Here is a 12,823-nt window from a genome sequence, read left to right as displayed (position 1 = left end):
ATAAAGGGCCATTTCACAGATCTCACTCTTGAATTCAGAGCTGTATTACCAGCCCCATTCATTATGGTTAGTGATGCTCAATATCTAATTAAGTGAATTAAGAGACTAATGGAACTGCTTGAATTTATTGATCAAGGGAGAACAGCAAGACAGTAACAAGTTCTGACTGTTTCATTCAAAGTGCATTGGCAGTCTGTCTTTCTCTTATCTATTTCACTTCAGGCTGAGCCAGCATGTTTTGTTTACCTCTTTCCTTGTCTTGTCGTGCTTGTAGATGAACTGTTTAAGTCTTCATACTTCTCACAAACACCTCAGACAGTGCAATCTTTGTAAAATGTTTGCTTATAGTTATTTAAAACTATTACCAGGAAAAGAAGGGCTACAGATGAGAAGCAACTTGGGAACTTGGGCACTGGTGGTATGGTACTGCCTGTTCCTCCCTTCCTTGCAGGGTATCCATCAGCATTAAAGATGTTGTGAGAAACATTATGGTGGCATAAAAGAAGAGAGGCAACCCATTCTTCTGGTTAAGGTGTTTGACTTGACTTCCATAACTTGCATGAGCTTGCATAAGCTTTATACAGACTGTTGGTGCAACCCAGGTATAAGGGGAGGGGAATTGAAAAAAACAGGGCTTACTTTGAATGGATAGGGCTTGCTCTAAGTAAGGTAGAACTTCTCTGGATTGTTTTAACATAAATGTTATGGAAGATGCTATTTATTGTTTTTTCATCAAAATCACTGTAAAGCTGTGCGGTTATTTCCCCATGAAGAAAGCTTAAGAATAGAGCTTAGGGATAACTATGATGCAGATGTTATTTGTACAATGGGTCAATGTGGAATGCATGCAGTTCCCACAAGTACAACCAAGTGTGAGAAATCAGTGTTATGTCTGGTGATGATGAGGTTTGAAAAGTATTTTGAGAAGGTTGCAAGGTGGGATATTAGTAGCTGGCTGCTTTTACTTATTTATTTGGACTATGTAGCCGTCTGCATGCTCTAGTCAGGGACCTAGGACTCCATTGTGGTAGCCTGTCTTTGAGCTGATCATGAAAAAAGAGCATTTCTGAATTTTCTTCTGAGTAGTTATAATTGTTCTGCTGCTACGGCAACACTTACATTGAAGTGCAGTGCTTTATAAGAGAGTAATACAGGAGTGACACTGTGAAATTTCCTTCTGTGAGTGTTAATCTTGGAGGGCAAATTCTGGATTAGTGAAAAAGAACTTGGAAGTTCAGTTTCTCTTGGCAAATTATTTATTGGTAGTAAAGTAATGAAGTCAATTTAATGCAGAATAGCTTGTCTGATCAACAATTATTTGTATCTCAAGCATGCACAGATCATTCTGATCCAGAGAAATTTATTTTATAACTTCCCTGGAGGCAGATAAAAGGAAGCGCATGCAAAGCAAACAGTATCTGCTTTATCATCAAAATGCATGTCTTCAGACCCTCCTAAAATGAGAGCAAAATTATGACGTTTCCTGAATGAAGGAGGTGGTGTGACACTCTCCATAAACATCTACAAATAGGCACCTTGCCCATTCCATTACAGCAAAATATTGAGAACTATCTTTCATAAATGTCTGCATTTAGTAATTGGAATTTTAGAGAGGTTTTTGACCATTTTTCCAGCCATATCTCCTGGTGATATAAAATAGTCTATTTAGTGTTATTTAGTCTTCTAAAGTAGCAGTATATATTGAAACAGGAAGGCTTTTTTAATGAACTGCTTCCTTGTGTCAGAATGTAAACTAGATTTGCTTTTCTTCCTTAATTCATCAATATTAAAAGAGATTTAACAGATGAACAAAACAGTTCAGTGCTATTTTGCTGCCCTGCAATACAGAAGATTGAAATTTTGAACGGCGAACTTTGTTTAACTTCTGTGAGTCATTCCTCCTTTTTATATCAAATAATGAACTGGCTTTTGCAGCACTGGCCCTAAAGGTGAGCGAGACCCATATTGAGAACAATGGGAAGTGATTGTCCCCCTGTACTCGGCTCTGGTGAGGCCGCACCTCGAGTACTGTGTTCAGTTTTGGGCCCCACGCTACAAGAAGGACATCGAGGTGCTCGAGCAAGTCCAGAGAAGGGCGACCAACCTGGTGAGGGGTCTGGAGAACAAGTCCTATGAGGAGTGGCGGAGGGAGCTAGGATTGTTCAGCCTGGAGAAGAGGAGGCTCGGGGGCAACCTTATTGCCCTCTACAGGTACCATAAAGGAGGCTGTAGCGAGGTGGGGGTTGGTCTGTTCTCCCACGTGCCTGGTGTCAGGACGAGGGGGAACGGGCTAAAGTTGAGCCAGGGGAGGTTTAGGTTGGATATTAGGAAGAACTTCTTTACCAAAAGGGTTGTGAGGCATTGGGATGGGCTGCCCAGGGAAGTGGTGGAGTCACCATCCCTGGAGGTCTTGAAAAGACGTTTAGATGTAGAGCTTAGGGATATGGTTTAGTGGGGACTGTTAGCGTTAGGTCAGAGGTTGGACTTGGTGATCTTGGAGGTCTTTTCCAACGTAGATGATTCTGTGGAGCCAAGGAAGCGCAGCAGGCCATGTCAGCTTCCTGTCTTAGCTGGGTGCCCATGCAGGTGACACTGCAGGTATGTGGTTTGTCAAATAGCATCACTGGCAAATTGAAGCATTACCTGCTGCCTCCCACACCTCTTTGTTTGTGGGCATTATGTGGTTATTACCAGAAATAAGACTTTGTACTTCATACTTAATGTTTCCTCCCACAAGTCCAGTTGTAAGCAAATGAAGTACTTTGCATTGCATATTTATGATATCATGTTTTTGTGACCTGGCCTCTTGTTTAGTTGACAGGCTGTTAATTTTCATGGTGCAGATTGAGATTCCCAGCTGTATCAAGGGAATCCTGTTAAACTTTGAGTGAATTTTGTCCACCTAAGGTATCTGTTTGCTTTTCAAGGATCTGGCTTATGTCAAGTCCTAAACCAGGATGCTTCAGATCCAACTTAGTGACTTGAACCAAAACCTCAGACTGAGCCAAACAAGCTCAAACTTGTCTAGTGCTCAAACTTTCCTTGGGATACCAGAAAGGATACAAGGATGCTAAGTGCTGTTGCAAAGAAACACTATCAAGATGTATTAATTATACTAGATCTTAAAAATCAGGTATCAAGTGCTTTTAATACCATTACTCATTCCATAAATACTCTTGTTATAAATCTGTTTGCTTGCAACAGCTAAACGAGGTAGCAATACTAAACAATTAAATTAACCTTTTACAGAAAAGTGCAGAGCTAAGCTACAACATTCAAAGAGTGTAAAGTTTATTGAATTGAAGAAATTAATTTGAATAAAGACTTTAAATATCAAAATTTTAGTATAATTTCCTGCTGAAGCATTATGCAGATACTTTGTGTACGCTTCAGCCTCTTTTCTTTGAACCCATTGCCTGATTTTCATCACATAATGCAGATCAGAGATTCCAGGGCTTGTGAAAATAGGAGGGTGGATAGTGAAGGAAAAACTTCTGCTGCAGATAAAAAGCCTGCAACAGGTGCTAATAAAATCACCACTGAGTTCTCAGGTAGCCCTTGTATATAGCTTGACAGCAGGAAAACCTTTAGTCAGAGCTCACATCTCTTTTTGACATTACATTAAATAACCTGTCAGACTGAAGGAAATTTAGTCCTGATGTTTATAGTAGCCCTTGTTAATTAGTTGGAACCACGATCATCTTCTGTGAGGAGACTGTGGAGTTCTCAACATGCTTATCAGGGTCATTGTACTTAGGAGGCCATAATAATAACAATTCCAATCCGTCCTCATTCTGGATTCTCATTGCTCTCTGAGTTGCAGATGGGATTTTTGTACTTCAGGATCCCTAAAATGGGACTGTAGAAGTTGCCTCACTTAATTTAGGGCTTCCATTGTGTGTTCGTTTCTGGTCAGGTAACTATTCAACCTTCATTCAGCACCTGAGAGTACTACTGGGGTCATAGTGGCTGGTGTGGTATCCACTTTGCGGTATTTTTTATTTAGTTCCAGGGTACTTGGCACTAATTTTACAATTGTTGACTTTTTTATTTTGAAAGCAATGTCATAATATTCATCAACTTAATCCATAGATCGTTCTTGTAGGATCACTTCCTGTATTTTGAAAAGATTTAAAGTAATATATAATATGTTTGTGCTGATATTAAGACAATTAACCAGTAATGCCACAGAGAGCAAAATAGTAGTAAAGGAACGCTGCTTCTCAGCTTCCAGAAACTATGGTCAAAGTACTTTGAAAAAGTAACAACAAAAAAAGAGCTTGTGTGGACTGTTCCCCTTAGGGTTATTTACATTCGGTTATCAGTGAGAAAGAGGAAGAAAATTCTAATACTACTTTTCACCTCTAGACAAAAGTCTTGCCGTGGGTTTTCTTGCCCTTCACCTACAAATAGTAGTTCAGACTGATAGAGGAAAATCCAGATATGGTTAAGATTTAAAGGATATTCTGGTAACTTTTGTATGTCCAAGGCAGTTTTTTTTTTAGTTTTCTTTTGATGTCAGTGAAAAGGGAATATAGATGTTGTCTTAAAGTTGTTGGCATGTTTTTTGAATTTACTTTTGAGTTAAACTTTTCCTCGCATGTTAAGACAGACTTACTCTAATTGGTTAGTTTCTTGAGGCTGGCCATCACACATCTTTTTTCTGTTATTCAAGTATATTATCCCTAAAATTACATGCTTGGATTGTATTTATTCATCCTTGCTTGCTGGTTCTTGTATCTCTTTCCACATAGCCAAACGCATTATTAATATTCAGGTTGCTTCAGGACATGAGGAATCGAGTGAGCTTGCTAGCAGAGTTCCTGCCAAAGGAAGAATTGGAACTATGGGATTAAGTACATCCTTAAGAGGATGATGATTCTACTGCCCTACTACTTGTCTAATGTGTTGATGAGAAAAAAGACTGCTTTGTAGTAGCTAGTGAGTTTGGGAATCATTTGTGACACAGTATTGCTCAACCCCATAACAGGGTTCAGGAGCTTTGAGGTAGTTTCTGGAAAAGTATGTCATGGGTTTGAGCTGAGTGAATATGGTGGACTGGGACAGATACATTATGAGCAGTTTACTAGACTCATCAAGGAGCAGTTTTTATTTAATTGTTTAAACTTTACTCCAGTCTTGCTTGCAGATGATGTAATTGAATTGCTTCCACCTTACAGGACACCGTGCTGGAGTGTGAATTGGTGAAAGCAAGCTTTACAAGTTCAAGGATTTCAGAGCATCTCTGGAGTAAAGGGAAAATCTGAAGGGGAAAATGTGCAAGATAATCAAGTTGAACAGAAAAGAATTAAGAGTTGTACAGTTTATCTTAGCATTTATGTTTTCTCAGCTCTGTTGTTCAAGAATTCAGTGCAGTATATTTTGAATGAGAAAGCATTCTTTTATTTTTTTTAGTAGTAAACATTTGAACTACAACTGGAAAGTCTCAAGTTAACCTTGAGTGGTGCTGAATGAGGTGTAGTAAGGTAAATGACAAATGGAAATAAATACTGCTTTAACTTGCTTCTTAGTTTTGAGAGCAGTAAGACTGAAATACAGGCCCGCAGCATGTGGAAAACCAGAAGTGGTGACTTGCCTGGGGATTCCAGGATGTGTCTGTCAGTTGCAGATTGCCAGCTGAAATCTGCAGCTGTTCATCCCCAAAATGGGCCTACTTAGTGGCTGTTGAGCAGTGTCCACTCCTGAGGTTTCCTTAAATGCCCACAGAACAAGTCATGCCGTGGAGAAGTCTATATCCAGGTCAGCACTAGCTGCCAAAGCTGCTGTCAGCTTTTAAAGAGGGACTGAAGATGAGTGGAGATTCTCTTCTTTTCTGCTCCTGTGGTTCCTTTTTCCAATTCAATGACTGTAGTGTTAGCCAAGGTACACAGAAGTGTGCTGTAGTTGTTACTGCAGTGCTTAGTTTGCCAGAAATGACTGGAAAACAGTTCATTTCTTTGGGTCATCTGCCTCGTTTCCTGGACAGTTCATTTCCTTGGGTCATCTGCCTCGTTTCCTGGACAGTAGTACCACAATCCAACTTACAGTAGGTAATGCACATACAGGCTTTGCAACTGTAGTAAGCTAAGGTAGTATATTGGACAGATGTAGAAAACATGTAGTTTTTCCTGATGATCAGTGTAAAGATGTGTTTCTAGACTAACTGCTGGTGCTAATTGCTGAGATAACAGAATATTTCTAAACTACTTGTGGCTTTACAGCTGTTACATGCTTGTGTGGAAAAGAAGAATATTTACAGACAGTGAAACAGCAACAGCCAGAGCAGTGATTTCCTGAAGCAGCAAGGAAGCTGTAGCAAAATCAGATATCTGACCTTGTCAAAAAGATAGAATTCCATTTCTTTAACTGCAGGTGTGAATGACTTCAGTCTGCTGTTCTAGGTCTTGGACCTGGAATACTAACAGAGCCATGGGAGGGCAACTTCCTTCCCTGTGCATCGTTTCGTAACCAGTAGAAGAGGTATAATACACCTTTGTCTTTTTGAAGCATCACGTATTAACCCCTGGAGTGCTTGAGAAATCACTTAAATATATCAAGGCTAGGATCAGATAGGGACTGAGATTTCAACCTGCTCATGTTTTCTTTACCTTAACAGAAGGAATGTGGTTGAAGATGTTTGCTGTTTAGGGTTTTTTAATCGATACACCAATTCATATTTTCTTTCTACCTTCTTTTAAAATTTGCTTATCTGTGTGTATGTTACTCAAGTGAAGTCTTCATAGTGCTTTTCTCCTCATATAGCAGCTGTTTAATACGGTTTTCACCGAGGACTCAAGAACTATATTATAAACAAGTGGTATGTGGGAAAGCTTTTTTTAAAAAGTAATCTGAAGTATATCTCCTAGAAGAAGAAGACTTATAAAATTGAGGTTTTACTTCTTTTTTGTTAGACATGCCTGAATAGGGAAGAGTATGTATATCTTACTACTACTTTATAAGCTCAGGGAGTTGTGTACAAAATACTTCTGTAGCTTTATATCAATGATGTAACAAACATCCTGATCAGACCCTAAAGGATGGATTTTTGATTTGATTAAAATTAAAACTAGAAACAAACAGGTTTTACACTTGCTGTGACCATCTCTGTTGCCAAGCGCCAGAATGTGTGTTGTGTCCAGAAAGTCCATCCCTCAGTCAGACCACATGATGCTTGTGTCCAGATGTTAGGACCAGGATTTGTTGTGAAGATCAGAGGCTGAGAGGCATCGGTTGTCAGGTCCTTCTCAAATCTCCTGGGTTGTTCTTAGGTTGGTGCCCATGTGCATATCTGGGTTGTCCTTCCATACCTTTTTAGACCTAGCAGATATCAGCGTCCCCATCCTGTCTGAAAGTCCTTTCTAGTCTTTGTCTCTAGTTCTGGATGGCAGTGCAGTTGCTTCTAGGTGGTAGATGCAGTGGGATCCTGGTGACCTACTAATTTATGGGCCATTCTGCAAGCACTTCCCTTACTGTGTTCCTTCAGACTGTCTCTGTGCTGATATCTCCGGTTCTTCTTTCGCACAAATCTTATCCTTTCTGTTGCAGTTCCCTACAGCTGGGTTGGTATTGTTCATCTCTTTGATAAGTACCAGTTCTGTTTTTAGTAATAGTGTGTGTGAAAGAAGTGTTACATTTAAAAGTGAGATTTCAAAGTATGACTGATCTTGTCACAGCTTTCCTGTAGTATCTGAGCACTTTGCCTCAGGTGAGTCTTGAGCCTTGCAGAGTATGGTAAGTAAGTTAACTTGATAGTACCCTGAAAAACAGGATCCACTGTTACGCTTGTTCAGATGAGGAGTTCATGGCCTTTATGAAGCTGCATATGCTTTTAGTTAGTTGGGGGGTGAGAGGGGAAGTATCCGGTAGATTGATAAAGAACTGATCTTTAGAGATCAGGCAGATTGCTAGTGTTTTGTCTTATATCAGTCTTATCTATGAAGTCAGTTAGAGGATTTAATTTACTTAAATGGGATATGTGCACTATACTTTGGATAATGGAATTGATTTCAAAGTTGTAGAAGTGTGCTTGTGTCTATAAGATGGTATACTTGAAGATGACAGTATTTAGAATAAAATCCTTACACACACACAAAAAAAAACACTAAAAAAAAACAAACCAACAACTGTGTGAGTGATATTTTTTTTTTACTATCACAGTTTCAAAGAACCTTTGAAATGCTAAGAAATGTGTCCAGTAAGTCTGATCTACAGAAAACCTACCAGAAGTTTCGGAAGGATCTGGAAAATCTTGATTACTTGGCATTCAAACGTCAACAGGTAAGAACATGGAAGCTGGGTTGGGAGACATAAAGCACTGGGCAAAAGCATGGTAGGTGGGAGAAGAAGCATCTGGTAGGGTTATTGTTCTGTCAGTAGGGTTTAATACTTAACGTAATGTGATTGTGAAAGTCAGTAGGAAGGGTGGCAATTCTCTTTAATGCGTAAGGTGTTGGAGTGCGTGGTACTTGATTTCTGAAGATTTCTTTGTTGTAGAGCAAGGTAGGTATGGCAGGTAGGTGAGGTTCTGCTGACTATTAGACTTTGCATTAACATAAAAGGTTTTTATTAAATGGCGTAAAAGTACTGTTTGGATTTTTTTTTTTTTTGACTTGGGAAATGAACTTAAATCCACAAAAGTCAATGAAATCAAATGCTAACTGTACATGCAAACCATCAATTATTTTTTTAGAAATGAATTTACAAGGCTAGATTGCACAAAACAGTGTATACAGTCTTTCACTCATGCTGGTGATATCAAGGTTAAGTCAAATTGTTAACATGTATTTAATCTTGGACATACTTTCTGTAACTTGTGTGATATCTGTGAAATTGTCAGCTCTCATATTATGTCTTAATTTTTGCTTTCTTGGGGGAAAAATAGGCTTTGTGTCTTCCAGATCATATTGATGAAGTGCACTAACATTTCTGTGTGGGTTGTTTTATTTGATATTTTTCTGAATTCTGTCACTTGGTGTCAGTGTTGTCTAACACTTCACTTGCTTGGAGGCAGATCAGTTCCAGTTGTTTGTATCAGGTAATTGATTTGATAGCTTAAAAAATGAGGAAAGGGCTCAGGGACAGATTGTATCTGAACACATGAATATTTGGTTCTTTAATTGGAGAGATCAAGGAGCAATTTGCTTGGGTGAGTTTTGGAGTGGTGGGAGCTGTTATTCTGGGAGAAATACAGCATATTTCTTTGTGCCCTTGGATATGGGGCTGCTGGCAAGCAAAAGTGTTTCAACTGGCAACTAATGCTAGTTTTAGCCTGTAACGTGGGTTTGTTATTTGATCTCATAGTTATGTCAAGCATAATAAACGTTACATCTGCAAGGGTTTGGAGTGTGTTTCTGAGCCAGGGAAGTGTAAATTCTGTAATTGGTTCTAAGGCTATCACCACACTTTTGTTGGGATTAGCTTTCTCTAGTCTGAATTCTCATTCTGACTTTGCAAAATTCCTCATCATTTTAGGCGATATATATATCTGGTTCTCTAGCAGACTCTGAACATGCTTCAGTAACATGCTTCATCTTCAGCAGGGCGTCTTTTCTCCTGATTGCAGATCTTTGCCATTTTTCTTTCCTATCCAGAGTACTTTGAAACCATTTAGAGAATCTCAACATTCTTGTTTAAAATCAGGTATTCATACATCTCCTCATGCTACTTCTAACATCTTTTTGGTTTGTTTCTGTTTTGGCAGAAGCTTTTGCACTTGTAGGTACTAGAGGTGTATTAGCTATAAAATTACTTCCTGCTTTCAGTCATAGAAGATAAGCTTTTTACTAAGCTGTGCATCTGTACAAAATGAAATACAATGCTATTAAGAAAATAAACTAGGCCAAGGCTGAAATCAGAATAAGTCTAGAAAAGTTCCCTGTATCTCAGTCTGAATTGCATACCTGATCAGTAGCTCTGTGGTTTGGCAACTTTTTTGAATGGTAACTGGTTTTGAGACTGAGATTTTCATCTCAGTAGAACTTTCTGGAGATTGAGCAGAGAGGAATTTGAAAAGCTGCTTCTGTTAGCTATAGAAGACACTTTAAATTGCCTCCTGCTTTTGCAAGAAAGTGATCTCTTTTGAAAAGGTTAAGATTTGCTTTGATTACCTATGGAAAAAGCACAGATCTAGATCGGGACTGAAGCTGTTCTGAGCTTGGGACTTTCATTACTGTGTTCACGGAGTGTACCTTTAAATGATAACCTATGTCCTCTCTTGTTAGATTAAGGGATATTCATAGCCCTACCGGCAAACTGTTGAGTCACTGTGATCTGTTTGGAGATGAATAGCAGTTGTATACAATACCAGTATGAATCCATTTGTCAAAAAAAAATATAAAAAATACTTGTTTCACTTTATCCAAAAAAGAAAGATGGAAGCAGACAACTTTCATTCAAAAACAACGTAATTCTGCAGAGTTGGAAGTTTTCAGATTAGGTGGGAAATTATTATTATTATTATTATTTATTTTTATTTTTTTTTAAAAAAGGATGTTTAAAATGACCCATTTTGCCTCTGATTTTTAAGTATGGACCAAACTTCTATGAGTGGTAGAAGTATAAAAGAGACAAATGTGTTTGGAATGATGGCTTATGTTAAATAATATTTAGCTGACAAATCTCAGAATGGAATAGAAGCTCTTGAATTTTCAGGTAGCCAACAGATTGCTGACATAAAACTATTTTCAAAATTGTCAACAGTTCAGTTCTGGCTTTCTTCATACAAAAGCCTCAAGTTTGTTAGCAAGTGTTGGTAACTACTCTCAGAGCTTTCAGGTTCTAATTTTACAAACAGTCTGAGTAGATGTATGAGTTGGAATGGTACTGGTCAGGGTGGCTAACTTCTTTGGTAATTACAGAGGAGGAATACTGAGGCTTCTTGGAGTCATGCATGTTTCAAGGCAGAGCTGTGTGCGTGACACCTAGTGGTGTGCTCAAAAAGCCTGCATGATGCTCTCTGATTCTTTTGTGACTTGAACACATGAAGTATTGTTACATATGTATGCTGGATCTAGATGCTGTTGCTGTGGTGAACTCTTACCATATTCAAGTCTGCTCTACTATGCTGCTGTATGTCAGCTTTCCTTTTTACTGCCAGTGGAAGACATGTCTCCATCTCTACAGGCTTGCCATACGTTTCCAATAGATGCCTTATTAGCCAAGTCACTTGGAAGCATGCTTACCTCGGGTCACGTGAAGATAAAATGCAAATAAAACATTTATACCCAACAGCCGAACATAGGCAGACCTCTTGAAAATGTTGATGAATGATGCAGCTGAAGAAATGCACCAAGCTATTTGGTGGTTACTGCAGACCCACTCTTAGCCCTGGCATGGGCTTTTGGTTTACGTGCCTTTTATTCTCCCCATTCTGCCATTTATGTGACCCTACGTAGAGATAGTTCAGCGTGCTAAAATGCTTTTTGGTGATCTCATTATTTTGTTACTCGCTTAAATTGACATTCTTTCTCCCTCAGCCCCATCCAGAAGGACATCCCTTTGTCCATCTAACTTATTGTAGACTTCACTGAAAAGACACTTGGTGGCAACTTAGTCTTTCCACACACTTCTAAGGTTGGGTTGTACTGCTGAAGAGATCCATTTCATTTGAGAATAATAGTTTATAGCAAGTCTCCTGTTTTGAAGTCTTCCAGGAGATCTGTGTCTCAGAATTTCTTTTTTTCCATGTCCAGTTTAATAATTCCTTTGAATTACAACAGACTTCTCAGTTTCTTGATATTGACTGTTGTCTGAAGTTTGACCAAAAAAGTAACTGCATACAACGAGTAGTAGAATTCTTCTCTTGTCCTGTGACTTACAGAATGTTTCCAGTAAGAGTTAAGTAAACTTTACAATGAGCATTGTTTTGTATCAATCCATTTATTAATGTGTCTGTCATATGGATAATTACATGGGAAATTGTATAAAATGGTAAAGCACTTCAGGATAAGAGGGGGCTTGAAGCCACAGATCCCAGCACTTTTTTTTTTTTTTTTCCTTTGGGGTACTGTAGTAGAGCTGTAAATGACACTTTGCAAACACTTTGCAGCAGGCCTGTTTTGTACTGTCCTGTTTGCTTCCCATTAATACTTCATTTTGTCCAATGTCCCTGTTACAATCAGTAGTAATAGATCTCTGCAACCCAGGTAGTCTGTGGAGACTTTAGAGAGTTATGTTAGGAAGACAACAGTATCACTGTTGCTGTCTAAATGGTGGAAAAACTTCTAAAAAATATCTTATAAATGTCTTATTTTGATGGCATGGGTACATTTGCACGGGTAAGTTCTATGCAGAATGTACTAAGATTGTGTTGTTTTTTCAAAGTGTCTGTAGCTGTAATTGTTTCATTCCTGAATAGTTTCCTGTTCAGGAGAGACAACGTATTCTACCTTTTCTAAAAGTCTGAAGAATAATACAGTTTAGAGGGTTCTATAACAATTTTCATGTTTTAACACTGCAAGCTAAAACAAAAATTATTTCCTGTGTTCTACCACCTTTGGTAGAAAAGTAATGAGAAGAAGACATAAGCAATCTTGTTTATCTTATTTATTTGTTTAGACTGCCTTTTCAGAAATAACGTTCCTTCTGAAATCCTGTGTGGTAATTTCCATTAATTATACTTTCTGTTGTTAAGGAAGAATTTCTTTGCAGTAAGCTTTGCATGGACTAATGCAAATTTAACAAATGTGCAGCCGTGAACACCACTCAACTTTCTGCTTTGCGAATTAGTATGAACTTCATGAATTATTTCTTGCACTTTTGGTATAGATGATAACCTGTTGGAGAAAAAGAATAAAATATGAATTCTGTGTGAATTCTAGGTGAG

The 12,823-nt window shown here is 38.5% G+C and overlaps 1 protein-coding gene across 8 annotated transcripts in view; it reads left to right on the top strand.

Moving 5' to 3' along the window:
* The window catches only part of CTNNA3 (catenin alpha 3), a 468,549-nt gene that overhangs the window by 32,843 nt on the left and 422,883 nt on the right, over positions 1 to 12,823 (top strand). For all 8 annotated transcript variants that reach the window (XM_084526473.1, XM_084526472.1, XM_084526474.1 and 5 more), the window contains one exon: positions 8,158 to 8,277. In XM_084526473.1, coding sequence (XP_084382599.1) covers positions 8,158 to 8,277 — 120 coding nt within the window. The remainder of the gene's footprint in view (positions 1 to 8,157; positions 8,278 to 12,823) is intronic.

This window comes from Aythya ferina, assembly GCF_964211825.1.
Source record: "Aythya ferina genome assembly, chromosome: 7".
In the NCBI taxonomy this organism is placed as follows: domain Eukaryota; kingdom Metazoa; phylum Chordata; class Aves; order Anseriformes; family Anatidae; genus Aythya; species Aythya ferina.
This window is presented reverse-complemented; position numbering and strand designations above follow the sequence as displayed.